General features: G+C 34.6%; 1 protein-coding gene and 1 non-coding gene across 4 annotated transcripts in view; both read left to right on the plus strand.

Annotated features, from left to right (window-relative positions):
• The window catches only part of SCLT1 (sodium channel and clathrin linker 1), a 260,510-nt gene that overhangs the window by 83,291 nt on the left and 157,929 nt on the right, over positions 1-19,290 (plus strand). For all 3 annotated transcript variants that reach the window (XM_032632761.1, XM_032632760.1, XM_032632762.1), the window contains exons 6-8: positions 10,065-10,200; positions 15,301-15,423; positions 17,194-17,259. In XM_032632761.1, the coding sequence (XP_032488652.1) occupies positions 10,065-10,200; positions 15,301-15,423; positions 17,194-17,259 (325 nt within the window). The remainder of the gene's footprint in view (positions 1-10,064; positions 10,201-15,300; positions 15,424-17,193; positions 17,260-19,290) is intronic.
• Positions 2,469-2,541, plus strand: TRNAA-CGC. The gene has a single exon. It is a non-coding gene; the product is annotated as a tRNA-Ala (tRNA).

Raw genomic sequence — 19,290 nt, forward strand, 5'->3', positions numbered from 1 at the left:
TCGAAACAAATTCATGGAGTTAGAGAAATAAAAATTGGAATTCAGAGCCCATCAGACTTGAGGGTAGGTGGCTCAGGAACATCCAGGCTTTGAAGTAAGAGTGACTCCCCCAAAATAGACTAGTCCTGAAAAGATCTAAAACATGACTCTGATGTTTGATACATGTTATAAATGACATGATCAGGGTTTGATAATACCCCTCCCCACCTGAAAAAAGAAAAGGAAGACTTTTAGAGGAAGATAACATCATTTCTAGGCCTCAGAATGTCTCTGTACTTTTTTACTTGTGATATCTGGCTCATATCTGGTGTAAAAAGAACTGGTAATGGGAAGATTGAAGACAGCATGGTTTAAAAATCATAAAATAATAGTATACAATAGAAATAGATCCACGGTTTGGTCTTTAAAATAACTATGCACTATGTTCAATGAAATAAGACACAATTTTGAGAATTTCTATAAGAGAACTAAAAACTCTTAAAGAACCAAATAGAAATTCTAGAACTGAAAATTGCAGTAATAATGGAAATGAGACATAACTGAAGAGAGAATTAATGGAATGCAACCCAAGTCAGAAGAAAATATTCAGAATGAAGGTCAGAGAGAGAAGGGGATAGAAAATGCAGAACAAAATAAATAAATAAATAAAAACTAAGAGACATATGGGAAATAGTGAAAACAGCTAAAAGTCATATAGCTTGAGTCCCAGAAAGAGACGACAGAGACATCAATCCACAGATTAAGAACACACCATGCATCATAAGCAGGATAATACAAAAGTACTGTACCTAGGTACATTATTATAAAATCAAAGAAAACCAAAGAAAAAGAAAAAACTTAACAGCAGAAAGAGCTTGTCTTATTATCTAGCCGCAATAAGATATTAACTGACTTCTCAACAGAGATACTGGAAATCAGGAGACAGTGGAATATTTTTAAAATGCTTAAAGAAAAACTGTCAATGTAGAATTCTTTACCCAGTGAAATATCCATCAGAAGAAAGGTCAGATGAAAAGAAATTGAGAGCATTATCATTAGCAAAATTAAAGAAAATTAAAAAGATATTCTACAAAAAGAAAATAATCCCAGATGAAAGCTTAGAATTATAGGAAATGCTGCCCATGGGAGAACGTCTAATGAACATCAGCTATTCTAAAACAATAATAATGTCTCTAAAATATCTGTAGAGAATTAAATATAAGACAGCAATATCATAAATTTAGGGAAAGGGCATTTGGAGTTAAAATATTCTCAGGTTCTTGCATTACCCAAAAGAAATATAATACTAATTTATTTTAGAGTTTGATAACTCAGTGATGCATGTTTTAATCTTTAAAAGTAAAGCCAGCTGCCAACCATGATAATGTAACTGCCAACCAAGATAATATAACTGCCAACCATGTAACTGCCAACCAAGATAATAGAGTAGAAAAATGAAGTAATAAAAAAAAAACCAAAAGAAAGCATGAAAGGAGAGAAAAATCATAATGGACAGGGCAAATAGAAAGTAAATACTAAGATAGTAGATAAAAACTCAAATACATTAGTAATTACATTAAACTTCAATGTACTAAATGCTGCAATTGAAAGACAGTGATTTATCAGAGGAGATTAAAAAAGAAACCAGTTATAGTGTGTATTTCTTATCAGACAGATTTTTAAAATATAAGAATATTGAATGATTGCAAATAAGAGGATGGAAAATAGATAAACCATGCAGTGCTAACCAAAAGAAAGCTGGTAATATGAGGCATAGTAGACTTTAATGCAAGAAGAGAATATTATAAATAGGGATATTTCATAATGATAAAAGATATAACAGTTTTAAATTTGCAAGTACCCAGAGACTTGCCTGGTTGCACAGTGGTTAAGAATCCACTTGCCAATGCAGGGGACGTGGGTTCAAGCCCTGGCCTGGGAAGATCCCACATGCTGCAGAGCAACTAAGCCTGTGCACCACAACTGCTGAGCCTGCGTGCCACAACTACTGAAGCCTGCACACCTAGAGCCCATGCTCTGCAACAGGAGAAGCCACTGCAATGAGAAGCCTGTGCACCACAACAAAGAGTAGCCCCCGCTTGCCGCAACTAGAGAAAGCCTGCACACAGCAATGAAGACCCAATGCAGCCAAAAATAAATAAATAAATAAATTTGTTTATTTAAAAAAAATTTGCAAGTACCCAGTAACAAAGCCTCAGAATAGAAAATTTCAATTTTTCTGTTTTTCTAGATTAGAAAAATTCAGTGATAGCATTGAATGGCAAAACAGACAAATCCACTAGATAGCAGGAAATATAAACATATTGCTCCTCAGTAATTGAAATAAAAACTAAAAAAATAATATTTGAACCATGCAATTAACAAACCTACTTAACAGACAAATACCTAATACCCTCAAAATACATGTTCTTTTTAAGTACATGTAAAACATTTCCAAAATGGACAAATCCAGAAAGTAGCTCGGGACTTCCCTGGTGGTCCAGTGGGTAAGACTCTGCACTCGCAATGCAGGGGGCCCTGGTTCAATCCCTGGTCGGGGAACTAGATCCCACATGCGTGCCGCAACTAAGAGTTGGTGTGCTGCAACTAAGAGTCTGCGTGCTGCAACCAAGAAGTCTACATGCTGCAGTCTTCCACGACGAAGATCCTGTGTGCCGTAACTAAGACCTGGTGCAGCCAAAATAAATAAATAAATATTTAAAGGAAAAAAAGAAAACTCAGATTTTTTAAGTACTCAGATTCTGTTCCTTAATAACAGTGAAAATTGTATTAGAAATCAGTGGGGTTTTTTTAAAATAAATTTATTTATTTATTTTTGGCTGTATTGGGTCTTCATTTCTGAGTGTGGGTTTTCTCTAGTTGCGGCGAGCGGGGGCCACTCTTCATCACTGTGCGTGGGCCTCTTGCTGTCACGGCCTCTCCCGTTGCGGAGCACAGGCTCCAGACGTGCAGGCTCAGTAGTTGTGGCTCACGGGCCCAGTTGCTCCGTGGCATGTGGGATCTTCCCAGACCAGGGCTCGAACCTGTGTCCCCTGCATTGGCAGGCAGATGCCCAACCACTGCACCACCAGGGAAGCCCCTAGAAATCAGTTTTAAAAAAAAAAAAAAGAAAAGAGAAAAGGAATCAGAAAATTCCCAGCTGTTTCTAATTAAGCAATATGCTTTTAAATATTACTCATAGGTCAAAGAATTAACCATGAAAGCTGAAGAATATTTTCAACTGATAGATAGTGAAAATACAGCATAAAAACTGTGGGTTGCAGTTAAGGCCATTCTTAGAGGGAAATCCATACTCTTAAGTGCATATATTAGAAAAGAAGTCTGAAAATCAGTGGACTCTAAGAATTTGCCGAACAGGTTAGGAAAAGAACAGCAAACTAAACCCAAAATTATGAAACATTTGGAGAATTAGGGTACATCAGGCAAGAGACAGCAGGATTGCAAATTGCAAAATTAAACACCACTACCCCAAATACTTCAGATACTAAAACAAAAATAAACTACTGATACATATAGGTGGTCCTTGCTTTGTATGACAGTGCAGGACTATAAAAATGACCTTGCAAGGTGTGTCCAAGGTGATGGAGTACAAAGACCCTGAACTCACCTCCTCCTCTAGGCACACCAAAATTACAACTATTTACAGAGCAGCTATCAATGAGAATAACTTGAAGACTAGCAGAAAAGATTTTTCACAGCTTAAGATATAAGGAAAGAATCAAAACAAGATGGGTAGGAGGGGCCAGAGACATAATGTAGTCAAGACCTGCACTTTCATGTAGGTGACCCACAAATGGGAGGATAATCACAATCACAGAAGTTCTCCCTAAGGAGCGAGGGGTCCAAGCCCCACATCAGGCTCCCAAGCTGAGGGTCCTGCACTTGAAAGACAGGCCCTCAAAACGTGCGGCTTTGAAAGCCAGCAGGACTTGCATATGGGGAGCCAGAGGACTGTAGGAAGCAGAAACTCCACTGTTAAAGCACACACACAAAATCTCACATGCTCTGAGTCCCAGAACTGAGACAGCAATTTGAAGGAGCCTGATAAGACCCACTTGCTGATCTCGTAAAGTATCCTGGAGAGGCGGGGCAACTGGGACTCTTCCTGATGACATTGGCAACAGCCATTTTGGGGAGTTCATTCTACCGTGAGGACACTGGTGCTGGCAAGTGCCATTTTGGAGTCCTCCCTCTAGCCTACTAGCACTGGGGGCCTGCCTGCCCAACAGCAGATAAGCTCCAGTTCCAGGACCTCCCAGGTGAGCAGCCAGCCTTGCAGGGACCTGGCTCCACTCACCAGTGGACCAGAACCAACCCCAGGCCTCCCCAACAGCCACACCCAGGTACCCTGGGGCTCAACTCTACCCACCATCAGGTCAGAACCAGCCTTGGAACACCCCTGGCCTTGCTGCCAGCCACAACAGGACCCAGCACTGCCCATCAGCTAACCAGGACCAGCCCCAGAATCTCCAGAGTCCCAGAGCCAGCTTCATTAGGATGTGGCCCCACCCACCAGTAGGCTGACACCAGCACTGGACCCCCTGGGTCCCACAACCAGCACCCAGGGAACCAGATCTGTATACTACTGGGCTGAGACCCACCCCCCTGCCAGGTCATGCGACCAGCTGTACCAGAACCCAGTACTGCCCACTAGTGGGCCAGCATCTACCCAAGGACCTCCCAGCCTGTGCATCCAACCATGCTGAAATCTGGCCTGCCCACCAGCAGGCCAGCAGCCACCATGCAAGGCAGGGCATAGCAGCCAACCAGCCTAGGGATGAGCCTTGTCTACCAGTGTGCCGAGAGTAGTCAGACTCATCACACAGAAGGGCCCACACAGCCCACATATGGGGTCAAGTGCTGCTGGGCCCCATAGGATGTCTCTTACTTAAGACCACTTCTCCAACATCTGGAAACATAACTGACCTACTTAATACTTAGAAATAAACATGGAAAATTAGGCAGAACGAGGAGGGAAGGAATATTTTCCAAATGAAGACAAAACCCCAGAAGAACTAAGCCAAGTGGAGATAAGCAATCTACCTGATAAAGAGTTCAAAAGAATGATAATAAAGATGCTCAGTGCAGCTCAGTGCTTTGTGTCCACCTAGAGGGATGGGATAGGGAGGGTGAGAGGGAGATGCAAGAGGGAGGAGATATGGGGATATATGTATATGTATAGCTGATTCACTTCGTTATACAGCAGAAACTAACACACCATTGTAAAGCAATTAAACTCCAATAAAGATGTTTACAAAAAAAAGAAAATTTACTCTGGCAGAAGCTAAAATTTGATACGATTACATTTAATACAGATAAATCACAATTAATAAAGCCTGTGTTGTAAAAAAAAACCAAACATGTAAGTACATATTCACCTTATATTCAAGATATTTGCTTTCTCTTATAAATATCTGTCAGAGTTTTATTTTCTAATCATCTTTCCTTTCTCCACTGATCTGATGTTATCTTTATTATAAACTAAATACATACATTTGAGTTTGTAAAATAGTCACAAAATGAGAAATACAGACACTTGAAAATGTTTAGAGAAAACTGTAACTCTGTGCTGATAAATGTGAAACTATAAGTGAAATAAACAATTTTCTATGAAATAAAAAGGTGCTCAGTGAACTCAGGAGAAGAATGAATGAACACAGTGAGAAGTTAGAAGTTTCTAACAAATAGTTAAAAAATATAAAGAAGTAAACAGAGCTGAAGAAGATAATAACTGAAATAAAAAGTACACTAGAAGGAATTAACAGTAGAGTATATGATACAGAGGAACAGATGAGTGAACTGGATGACAAAGTAGAAGAAATCACCCGAACTGAACAAAAAAAGAAAAAAAGAGTTTTTAAAACAGAGGACAGTTTAAGAGACCTCTGGGACAACATCAAGCATAATAACATTCAAAATATAGGCGTCCCAGAAGGAGGAAATAGAGAGAAAAGGGCAGAGGAGTTATTTGGAGAAATAATAGCTGAAAACTTTCCTGACCACGGAAAGGAAGTAGACATGCAGTTCCAGGCAGCACAGAGAGTCCCAAAGAAAATGAATCCAAAGAAGTCCACACCAAGACACATTGTAATTAAAATGGCAAAAATTAAAGATAAAGAAAGAATCTTAAAAGAAGCAAGGGAAAAGCAACTAGTAGCATACAGGGGAACTCCCATAAGGCTATCAATTGACTTTTCAGCAGCAACTTTGTGAGCAGAAGGGATTGGCACAATTGATTCAAATTGATGAACATACCAACCAAAAATACTCTACTCAGCAAGGCTATCATTCAAATTTGAAGGAGAGATAAAGAGTTTTACAGGCAAGCAAAAGCTACAGAATTCATCACCACTAACCAGCTTTACAAGAGATATTAAAGGGACTTTTCTAAGTGGACAGGACTACAACTAGAAATAGGAAAACTGCAAAGAAAAATCTGATTGGTAAAGACAAACATACAGTAAAATAGATCATCCACTTATAAAGCTAGTAGGAAGGTTAAAAGACAAAAGTAGTAAAAACATCTATTTCCACAAGTATTTAAGGGATACACCCCACAAAAAGATATAAAATGTATCAAAAACATTAAACATGGCAGGGGATTTTAAAAATGCAGGGTTGTCAGAATGGTTTGATCTTAAGGGATCATCAACTTAAAATCATATATGAATAAATTTAAAATATATATTATTTATTATATATATATCTTTATAAATATTGTTATATATGAACCTCATTGTAACCACAAACCAAAAATCTGTAATAGATATGCAAAAAAGAAAAAGGAATCTAAACACCAAATTATAAACTCTAGCACTAAAGATAGTCATCCATTAGATCACAAGGATACAGAGCAAAAAAAAAGAAAGGAAGAGAGAACCACAGAAAGAACCAGAAAACAATGAACAAAATGACAGTAAGTACATACACATCAATAATTATTTTAAATGTATTGGACTAAATGCTCCAATCAGAAGACTTAGAGTGACTGAATGGATACAGAAAGAAGAACTATATATATGCTTCCTAGAAGAAATTCATTTTAGATCTAAAGACACAGAGATGGAAAGTGAGAGTATGGAAAGAAGTTTTCCATGCAAATGGAAACAAAAAGAAAGCTGGGGTAGCAATTCTTATATCAGACAAAATAGAGTTTAAAACAAAAACTGTTATAAGAGACAGAGAAGGACATTACATAATGATAATGGGATCAATCCAACAATATATAATAATTGTAAATATTTATGTCCCAACTTAGGAGCACCTAAATATGTAAATCAAAATAAGTAGACATAAAGGGAGAAATTGTGTTGAGTTACACAATAATAATATGGGACTTTAACACCCAACTTACATCAATGGAAGATCACGCATCCAGACAGAAAATCAATAAGGAAACGCTAGCCTTACATCAGATAGACTTTATTTATATGTACATCTATGTATATATATGTATGTATAAAACATTCCATCCCAAAAGCAACAGAATAAACATTCAACTAACATTTTCCAGGATAGAGCACATACTAGGCCACAAAATAAGTCTCAGTAAATTTAAGAATATTGAAATTATATTAAACATCTTTTACAATCACAATGTTTGAGACTAGAAATAAACTACAATGAAAAAACTACCAAAAAAAAAAAAAACAATGGAGGCTAAGCAGTATGCTACTAAACAGCCATTGGGTCACTGAAGAAATCAAACAGGAAGTCAAAAAATACCTGGAGTCAAATTAAAATAGAATTAGAATGGTGGAAAAGCTTTGGGAAGCAGGAAAAGCTGTTCTCAGAGGGAAGTTTCTAGCAATATAGGCCTACCTAAGGAAGTAAGAAAAATCTCAAATAAGCAATCTAACCTTACACCTAGAGGAACTAGAAAAAGAACTAATAAAACCCCCAAAGTTAGTAGAAGAAAAGGATCAGAGCAGAAATAAATGTAATAGAGACTTTAAAAAAATAGAGAAAATCGGTGAAACTAAGCTCTGGTTCCTTGAAAAGATAAACAAAATTGATAAACCTTTAGCCAGAGTCATTAAGAAAAAGAAAGGACCCAAATAAAATCAGAAATGAAAGAGAAGTTACAGATTCATATTTCTATACTGACAATACAGAAATATGAAAGATCATAAGACATTACTGTGAACAGTTATACACCAATAAAATGGAGAACCAAGAAGAAATGGATAAATACCTAGAGATGTACAGTCTAGCTACAAGACAAGGATGCCCACTCTTACCACTTTTATTCAACATAGTATTGGAAGACCTAACCACAGCTATCAGACAAGAAAAAGAAATAAAAGGTATCCAAATCAGAAGGGAAGAGGTAAAATGTCTACTATACATAGAAAATCCTAAAGATGCCACCAGAAAACTACTACAGCTCATTAATGAATTCAGTAAAGTTTCAGGATACAAAGTTAACATACAGAAATCTGTTGCATTTCTATACACTAACAATGAAGTATCAGACAGATAAATTAAGGAAACAACCCCAGTTTACCTTCACATCAAAGAGAATAAAATAGGAATAAACCTACCTAAAGAGGCACAAGACCTGTGTGCCAAAAACTATAAGACATTGATGAAAGCCATCCAAGGACTAAATTCCAAAAGTTAAAGTTTGGAGAGATGAAAATTCCACTGAGACTGAGAAAGAGAGAAATACTGTACAGAATAGTTTAAAAAAAAAATTCCAGAAGAGAATAAGCAATAGGTGACATTTACATTTTACAGATTGGGAAACTGAGGCCAAAAGAGGTTAAGGAACTTGTCCAAAGTCACATAGCTAATGAAATGAGATACTGGTTTCAAATTCAGGCAGTTTGGGTATAGGCAATATGCCTGTAACTATTAAGGGTTCTTTTTTTTTTGTTTAGTTTTTGTGTTTTTTTAATTGAAGTATAGTTGCTGTACATTATTATATAAGTTACAGATGTACAATATAGTGTTTCACAATATTTAAAGGTTATACTCCATTTATAGTTATGATAAAATATTGCCTATATTCCCTGTGTTGTACAACATATCTTCTTAGCTTATTTTATATCTAATAATTTGTACTTCTTAATCCAGTATCCCTATACTGCCTTTCCCCTCTCCCCTTGCCCCACTGGTACCTGAGGTTATTGTCTTGTGACTTATTTGATGAACTGCGTTTTCAATAAATATGTTTTAAGATTTAAGATTGCGTTTTTCTAGTTTCAATGGAGATTGTAGTATTAGTAGATAATTCTGTTTAAATTATTTTAGAGAGATGGATGCAATTCCTTTGGGAAATTTTTACTTTGAGATGTGTTTATTATAAATAATGTTTTCTGGTTATAATTATATAAATTCAGTGTTTCTAAGTTTTTCTGATATTAAAAAACATTTTTCCTTCTAGGAGTACATCATTTTGACATAAACACCTAATCAGTCTTTTAAGTTGAACCTTTCTATGCTTTTTTTTTTTTTGGTGTAATTTCAAAGCATGAAATACTTGTAATTTACTTTAATGTAAGGTTCAAGTTGAATTTAAGGCTTTCAGAGTTATGGTCAAGCTTATGTAAGAAAGTGCTGGCAAGTAAATCCTCTAGTCTTGATTTCATAACCATCAAGAATTTTATTCTATGCTTTATAAACTGGAATGAGTGAGAAATCAGATGAGTTTTGTGAAACACAATGAAGAAATTAACAATAATTCTACAAGATTTAAAATTCCCTTTCTATTTAAGTAACTAGATGAAATTATCATATTTAAAATTTTTTATGAATGACTTGTCAATTAATAAGGTATAATTTCAGAATTTTACCTCTTTAAAAAATTAAAATCTTCCTAGGACAAACTGAATTATGTATGTTTGAATTAATTATGACAAATTTAATTCATTCACAATCGTGATATATTTTTTCTTATAGCACATTATTTAATGGTTTTAAAACACTTCTAAATTTAGAGGTTGACTTAAAAATGATTTTTGTGTAAATAGTGATTTTTTGACCCAAATGTTTATTTAGTTCACCTGAAACAGTAATTACTATTACCAAAATTAGATTATTGTTAACTGTTTGTTCCAAAGGTTGCACCGTGAATTAAAAGATGCTGTTGAAAAGCAATTGGAAGCCATTCCCTTTGGCACAGAGATGGGAAATGAGATATGTACAGATGATGAAACAGTCAGGAATCTTCAAGAACAACTACAACTGGCCAATCAAGTGAGTGATATATGTATTGAATTATATCCTAAATAAACAGAGTTTCTAAAAATCTATAGTCAATCATTATTTATGAATGATAATAACAGAATATTGAAATTGTTAGCATAATGATTTTCTACAGTTTGCAAAATAGTTAACAGGCAACAAAGCTTATAATATGTGCCCTCCCTGTATGTTATAAATGTAGTTGCCATGTATATATTTTAACTGAATCATAATTCTTTTGGCATGATTTTTTAAATGTTATAAAATATTTTAATGCCAAAGAAAATTTTTAAAGAAAAGAATCAATTATCCACTTGCCTAAATTTACATTTTTCATTTTCCTGTGTTTTCTTTTGATACTATTTTCTTCAATTTTCAAAGATTATAGAATTATATTTTTCTAAAGTTATGCTTCTTTTAGAATTATACTTTTTCTCCTTTTTTCCTCCTTCATGGTAATTGAAATATTTGGGAAGCTATATTGTATATATCCTGTTTTCAGCACCACAATTTTTTTTGGTTATATGTAAGGGAATTTTATTTTAATTTACAATTTTGCATCCTAGGTATCTCATATCTTTTATGGATTTTAATCCCATTCTTCTACCTTCCTGTGTGCCTCAGTTTCTTCATTTTATAAATGGGGATTAGAAATACTTTATTACAATTTTGATTTTATAGTTATCTATGAAAAGTCATATTTTTTTATTCCTTGTAAATTTGGTTTTGGAATTCTTTGCTTTTGAAAATGATATTTTAAGTTAATCGGATAGGTTGTATCTACCTTGATAAGGAGCATTATGTAGCACTGAACTCTTTTTAATGTGTAAAGGGAAGGAATTTGAAAAATAATAGAGGCAAAAATAATGAGAAAAGCATGTTCTTTATTCTAGACTAGTATTTCAGAAAGGATTTATTAATGTTGACATATAAATAAATGAAAATTAATGTAAACTTATAAATGCTTTCTAACAAGGTATTAAATATGTCCTTTGAAAGCTGTGGCAGAATGTGCATTTCTTATTACTCTTTAAAAATATTGTGACAGATCATATGTAAAAGTACACCTTCAATATAGACAATGATTATTTGTCAGTCATACCTCAATAAATCCAAAAATTTTTTTAATTTATAAAAAGAAAAAAGTGCAAATCTAGATAGGATTCATTTTTTGTTTTGTTTTCTTTTTTTGAAACTACAAATCTTATGTCTTAAAAGCATCTCCCTGTAGTACTTTTGTTGCTATAATTTCTTTTTGTTGTTGTTGCTATAATTTGTATTGCTAAATTTTGTTCTTTGTTTTTTTTTTTTTTTTTCTTGCCGTACGCGGGCCTCTCACTGTTGTGGCCTCTCCCGCTGCGGAGCACAGGCTCTGGACACGCAGGCTCCGGGGCCATGGCTCACGGGCCCAGCCGCTCCGCGGCATGTGGGATCTTCCCGGACCGGGGCACGAACCCGTGTCCCCTGCATCGGCAGGCGGACTCTCAACCACTGCGCCACCAGGGAAGCCCTGTTCTTTGTTTTTTTAAGCCACACTTGTTCTCTCTTTTCTCACCTCTTTCTCCTCCTATCTTCTCCTGTCTTTGCCTTTCTCCATCTCCATCTTACTTGGTACATATTATTTTTCTGAAGATGGGGTCCTACCTTTTTGCTACATTTTGGATCATTACTTCACAGAAGCTTTGGTGAGGTACAAGTTTGACCAGTCAAAAATGAAAAAGGAGATTTGTTAAAAACAAATTTTGCCACAATATCTGCAAAGTATTTTGTATATTAAGTATGGAATTTTAACTGAGTGAGAGTTTTGGCAATTTTATAAAGTATGAATAATAGAAAAATGTTAATAAATCCATAAAATAGTAATGTCAGAGGTTAATTCTGCTTATTACTTATACATACATGTTTATTAAATTTATTATTAAGTTCTAGTAAAACACATACAATTGTTTTGGTATCTATCACTAGATTGAAAGCCCTTTGTGTCATGCGTGAAGATTAGGTGAATCCAAACTGAATAAATTTAAAACTCAATAAAATACAATTTATAGTAGAAAATTGAGAGAAAGAGGGAGAATTCTTTATTATATTATGCTTTATTAAAGTAATAAGTCTAGAGAATTTAACAAAAGATTCAAATACCTTCATCCATTCCACAGATATTATTCGGTGTCTATTATATATGAGGCACTGTGCTTAGTATTTATCATATACAGTGCAGAATGTTGGCTCCTACTTTTGTGAAACACACAAGCTTTTGGAAGAAAAGTTTGGCCAAACTTCTTGAGTTTGGTCCCCATTCTACTTTGTAGCTCTATGATCTTGGGAAACTTCTTTGTGCTTCACCTTCTTCATTTATAAATGGAGATTATAATACTTATTTTATGGAGTTCTTATGGTAATTAAAATTTTGAATCCCCATTAAGCACATAGGGTAATGCCTAGCACATGTGTGAGTTCATAAATCTACCTATTATTTTTATCATCTTTATCATTATTATTACTAAACAGCATGATAAAGCAGAATTAAAATTAGGTGCAAAAGGTTCTGTGTGTCTCAAGTGTAGTTGCTTTGGGAGCCAGTAGCACTAGTACAATATCAAGTACCTAACTAAATATTTTTCATTTGGAGTATTTTGCTCTCCTATAATAGTGTGATTTGTAAAAATCTTTCTGGTGGGCAGTTTGGCAGTAAGAGCCCTAGAAATGTTCATATCCTTTAACCAATTTATTAGATGGTGACATCACATAGATTCTAGGAATCTGTCCTAAGAAACAGTATATAAAAATATATGAATAAATATATTCATTATAGTAATGTTTTGATAGTGAAAAATTGGAAGTAGTTTAAAAACCTAAAAATGTGGAATCACTTAAATTGTGTTTTTTCCAAATGATGCGTTATACATTAGTACAGTGGTTCTCAAATTTTGGTGTGTATCGTAATCACCCGAGGGCTTACTGAAATAAAGATTGTCACCCCCTCCCCCAAGTTTTTGATTCAAGAAGTCTAGGATATGGCTCAGTAATTCACATTTCTAACAGGTTCTAAGGTATTGATGCTAGTCCTTTGAGAACCACTGGCTTAGGAGAATCTGGGCTTTCTTCGTAGTCCAGATGACTCTTACCATCAGGCACGTTTGGGAAACTGCAGTCTTTTGAGTTACGAGGCATTTTTATGACTATTCTATTGAAAAGAAAGCAGTCTTAAGGAAATAAAATGAATTGTACAGGGTCATTCAGCCAGAATTAGAAATCCAACCCAAATTCTGGCTCCAGATTCTGCTTTTGTCTACATATTTTTAAACTATATACATTTTAGGCAAAACTAATCAATAATTTAAAAAGTCAGGATAAAGGTTATTTTGGGAGGATTGTAGTATCTGTAAGAAAGGGGCAACTGGCTTCTAGCTGCTGGTAATCATGTTCTCTTTCTTGAACTGGGTGCTGGTTACATGGGTGCACTCACTATACAAATTTATGATTTGTGTGTTTCTGAATGCATGTTATGCCTCAGAAATAGTTTCCTTAAAGCTTATAAGTGTATATTTATTTGAAATGTATACTCATTTTGTTCCAAAAATGCATATCTTTTCACTACACCTTCTTACCTACTTAACTAAAACTGAGAGAATTAGCTCTGACCTGGGATTTAAAAGCTTGGGCTTTAGGGACAAAGAGATGAAAGTTTCTTCTTGATTCTGTCAACAGCTTGCTGAGGTAACTATACTTCAATTTTTAAAAAGTACATGCAAAAAAGAAAAAAGAGAGAATAATGCTTTTTATATGCTAGCTTAAAGTTTCTCAACCGTTTTGGTTTCAGGACCCCTCTTCAGTATGCTTAAAAATTATTGAGGACTCCAAAGAGGTTTTTTTTGTGTGGGGTATTTATCATATTACTAATTAAGACATTTTTAGAAACAAATGGGAGCATAAGAGTGCATTTTGGTAGCCATCAGAGCAATGACAACATTACACAGTACATCATATAAACTTTGGAAAACTGTACTGTACACTCATGAGAGGATGAGAGTGAAAAAGGCAAATAATGTCTTCATATTATTATGAACAAAATTTTTTCTTCAAGGGTCCCCATATCACTTTTGAGCATTACTATATTGAAAGAATAGTTAATAACCTGAAAAAATTCTCATTATAAAATTCCAGGTGAAAAATAGACAACGCAAACAGCACACTATGTGTTTCCCAGTTTTTTTAAAGAAAAAAAATACAGAATTCTCCCCCCCAAATCACATTTATAAACAAGACTACATCCAACATTCATAAAGATGTTTATATCCAGATGTTAGCAGTATTTATTATCAGGTGCTAAAAAATATTAGGTAATTTTATTTTCTTCTCTATTTTTCTGTACTTTCCTAATTTTCTTTGATAAACATTTATTACTTTAGCAGTCAGAAAAAAACCTCTTGTACTTTACCAGGGACAGTTTTCATCAGTAATTTCTATGGCTTACACTTTCTGGAACAAGAAAGTGATTGAAGGGTTTTAATTTTAGCTATTAAATCTGAATAAAAAGAAAATTTCAAAGTAAGGAGTTTTCATCTTTAGGTTTATTCTGTAAATAATTTTAAAAATTAATTAATTAATTAATTAATTTTTGTCTGCGTTGGGTCTTCATTGCTGCACATGGGCTTTCTCTAGTTGCAGCGAGCGGGGGCTACTCATTGTTGTGTTGCGTGGGCTTCTCATTGCAGTGGCCTCTCCCATTGCGGAGCACGGGCTCCAGGTGCATGGGCTTCAGTAGTTTTGGCTCGTGGACTCTAGAGCGCAGGCTCAGTAGTTGTGGCGCATGGGCTTAGTTGCTCTGTGGCATGTGGGAACTTCCCGGAGGTCTCAAACCCGCGTCACCTGCGTTGGCAGGCAGATTCTTAACCACTGTGCCACCAGGGAAGTCCCTCTAAATAATTTTATTTACAACTTTATATCATCAAAAATATTACAACTATACGATCTTAGACAAGTTCTATTTTTATTTTGTGGCTTTATATACAAGAACTCATTCTGTAAAAGAGTATGATTTATTTGTACTTTGCTAATTTATTTGTAACCTGCTAATAATTTAATGAGTTCTGAAATGTTTTTCTTTTATAGGAAAAAACTCAGGCTGTAGAACTCTGGCAGACTGTTTCTCAGGAGCTGGACAGACTACAGAAACTTTACCAGGAACATATGACTGAGGCCCAGATTCATGTAGTTGAAAGTCAAAAACAAAAGGTAATCTTGGATTTCATGGTTTTCTTGTATATCAGTAAGAAGTTGCATTCTGGAGAAACTCAGTTTTGGAGAAGAATGCCTAAGTCTCTACCGCGTTATTTATGTTGGCAGTAAATTGATCTTCAGTGGTTAGAAATCTTTTGAACACATAAGATAATCAAAACTGTGCCTAGTGTACATAGGGTTTTGTAATGTGATTAGCAACGATAGCTGTATTTAGTGCTATTAAGCAGCTCTAAGATTATTATGTGTAAATGGATCTGCAAAACTTTTATATTCTTGATTTTTTTACCTGGTTAAAAAAGACAAAGACTGATCATTAGACCATGGACAGTGAAGAAGCCTGCTCAAATGTGATGACAACACTTGTGAAATGAAAATGTTAACAACCTTAAATGTGACCTTTTACTAAAATGTGAAGTTTGTCTAACATAAATTAAGCAGAATAGGATTTTACAATAGGAAGGCTCTTAATGGTTATTAAGGACTTCTTTCTATCCAAAGCAAGAATCATTTTATATTCTTTTAAAGTGAACATATAGCTTTTGCTTTATACCTCTGTTGACAAGAATGTACTATCTCACAAGACCATCCATTCCATTGGAAAATCTACCTCCCTTATCTTTCCATTGATTCTTTTTCTGCTAGGTACATTGAAATCTATGGAGAAATTCCAATTCTGATTCCTTTCCTGTGGATTTTTGAGAAGGCAGCTGTCTAAATATACTGGTTATCATGCCTCTCTTCAACTCTCATTTATAGACTTTTCAAATTCCAGTTTATGACTGTTCCTATTATTATCACTGTAACTAGGAATTTCTACCTAAAGAAGTCATAATAATACTTAATGATGCTTCGCAGTTTACAAAATGATTTTTCTATACATGCCCTGGTTTGAAAATAATTCACATGTAGTCTGTGCCATAATACTTACCTCTGAGATCTGGAAACCGTTTCTAATATGAGTTTGTTTTTTCATTAGGTTAATCAACTAAGCCATTGGGTTTAGGGAATTTTTTTCCGCTTGAATAAGATCATTCTTATGCTATAGCTTTGCAATTAGGGTTTTTTTCTTTCCTTTTTTTTCTTTGGCTGCACCTCTCAGCAAGTGGGGTCTTAGTTCCCCGACCAGGGATTGAACCCATGTCCCCTGTATTGGAAGGCGGATTCTTAACCCCTGGACCACCAGGGAAGTCCCTGCAGTTAGGGTTTTTTTGTGTTTGTTTGTTTGTTTTTGTATACGACTTAACAAATAATACTCTGTCCTTATTTCCCTAGTTATCCATCAATCTTGAATTCTGTCATCTGACATATGATGTTTAATCCGATCATAACAGATAATCAAAAAATTTAAAACTTGTGGGGCATTCAAGCCATGAGAATTTTAAAGAAGGAAGAAAGGCACAATAACTCCTGTGCTGTGGTTTGTACTGTACGTTTTGAATAGGTTTGAATATTGTTTGTCAGTGTTGGGTAAGGTGTCTCTAGCATATCTATCTACTAATGGATTGATTTCTAGAAATAATGATTTCACATAAAACATAAATAGCTACATTAGTTTCCACATTGCCACCTTATTTAATTTTGTAATCATTAAAAAAATTTTATCTTTTTATTTCTTCAACTGTTAATTCACACAGTACTTGTGAGAAGAAATACAATTGATGTCATCTAGATTTAGGCATAATGATTTTAGCCTTGATTTTAGTTTAATTTTAAATATGGGTTGCAAACAAAATGCTATTTATGTATTCCCTCTTCCTACTACAGGATCAGCTGACCAGTTTTCAACAACTGACCAAGCAACTTCATGTAACTAATGAGACCACAGAAATGGTAAGTGAAAATATCCATTTAATGCACTTGTTATATAAACTAGAAATTGTCACTATAAGTAATAATGTTTATTTTTGCTAAGGCAAATCAACAAGAAAAAAATACTTGAAATTAAAATAGGTAAGCAGTATTCTTTTCTTTTTATCTGTCTTTTTCTTTCACATTCAGCAGCATGACACGAGGGTTCACGCTGGTTTCCAGAGATTTAAAGCTAACATTTATCTGAAATATATCCTAATCTGAAAATACTCTTAAGAGTCCTTGGTAAGATTTCCTGAGAGTAATCTCGACTGTGAGCTCCTCAAGAGTAGGACTCATGCTTTGTTCTTAGTATTTCATCTAGAACATAGTTAGGTATACACTAAGAATGGTGGAACTTTTAGACAAATGGTAACCCAAATCCTTAAAATCAATAAGAATCATTTGTTAGTTGATTGACCACCACTCACCTAAATTGCTACACCTAAATTTCCCTTTAATTTTTTCCCAAAAGAAATAAAATTAGCCTTCCCAGCTCTGCTCTTTATCTTTCTCCCCACCTCTCACTTTTACTTTCTTATTCTCTTCTTTTCCTTCTTGGAATTTTATTTCACCTCGTTGTTGAATAATAGGATTATGACATCCCAGGTAATTTCCTCTCTTTCCTTTCTTCATTTTGCTTAGTTTCCCTGCTAATTCAGAATTAGCAGGGTAGTACCTAATAAAAATGTCTTTGTTTAAGTGTGCCATCAAAAGTAAGTTTATCCAATTTTATTGTACTTAAAAAAACTTTCTCCTTTAACCATGTAAAAAATTATTAAATAAATTTCTCTCTATTTTACTTATGTTAACATTTGGAATTTCTAATCACTTATAATTTTTGATAATATACTTCTTAGAGTTTTAAAATAGTATTAAAGTACTCCAAAATAAAATGATGACTGATTTCCATAATTAAGAAATCCTGGGCTTCCCTGGTGGCGCAGTGGTTAAGAGTCCGCCTGCCGCTGCAGGGGACACGGGTTTGTGCCCCAGTCCGGGAAGATCCCACATGCCGCGGAGCGGCTGGGCCCGTGAGCCATGGCCGCTGAGCCTGTGCGTCCGGAGCCTGTGCCCCACAACGGGAGAGGCCACAACAGTGAGAGGCCTGCGTACCGCAAAAAAAAAAAAAAAAAAAAAAGAAATCCTGTTTCTACATGACATTAATAGTTTAACCTACCATAACATTTGTTTATTCTTTTTTTCAGTATTTCCTAGAATTGTGCAGATTACATAATCCTTTGGTATTTTGTACCACAGGGCCCATATTTTATTATATACAGCCCCAAATCATTCTGATGTAAGTCATAGAAAAACATATTTGAATATTTACAGGACATACTTTAAAAATTTCTAAGGCATTCATAGTTTTAGGCCAAAACTAAGAATAATAAGCTATGGATACAATAAAAGTGCTAAGAAAGTGACAAGTTGGATTAAGCATTGTGTTATAAAGAGCAAAGAAAAGACTACCCTGGTTGTTAAAATAGAGGAAATTGGCTAAGAGAAACTTTTAAGACTTGAGTTTTTCTTATGTATCAATCGTTAAGGTATTAAACATGACTCTACTAAGTGTAAAGGAGGATTAAGTGATAGTAAAGATTTTGTAAAGTCTCAAAGAGCATTCAGAGCATGGTCATAGGAGCAAGTTTGAGTCAAAATCAAATGATTTCCATTAAAAAGTTTTCTGATTACATGAATAAGCTCATGAAATGAATAGGCTCCTATAGATGTACAATAAATTGATGAGTATATAACAAATAAATAAAATCTTTTATAAACAATGTACTTTAGTGACATGCAGAAGGTAAAATGCCCTGACCCGAATGGTACCTAAAAATACAAGTTTATATTTATTTATTTTTACTTAGATTCAATGAGTTTACATTTCCTAGAAATTCTCTTTACTGAAATCATATTTTTCTTGAGACTTACTCATCTCTATAAAGTAACTCAAAAATATTTGTTAATTGCATACTAAGTTCCTTCTGCTATAGTTTCTCTAGTTGCAAA

Source organism: Phocoena sinus, chromosome 5, assembly GCF_008692025.1.
Source record: "Phocoena sinus isolate mPhoSin1 chromosome 5, mPhoSin1.pri, whole genome shotgun sequence".
Classification (NCBI taxonomy): Eukaryota; Metazoa; Chordata; class Mammalia; order Artiodactyla; family Phocoenidae; genus Phocoena; species Phocoena sinus.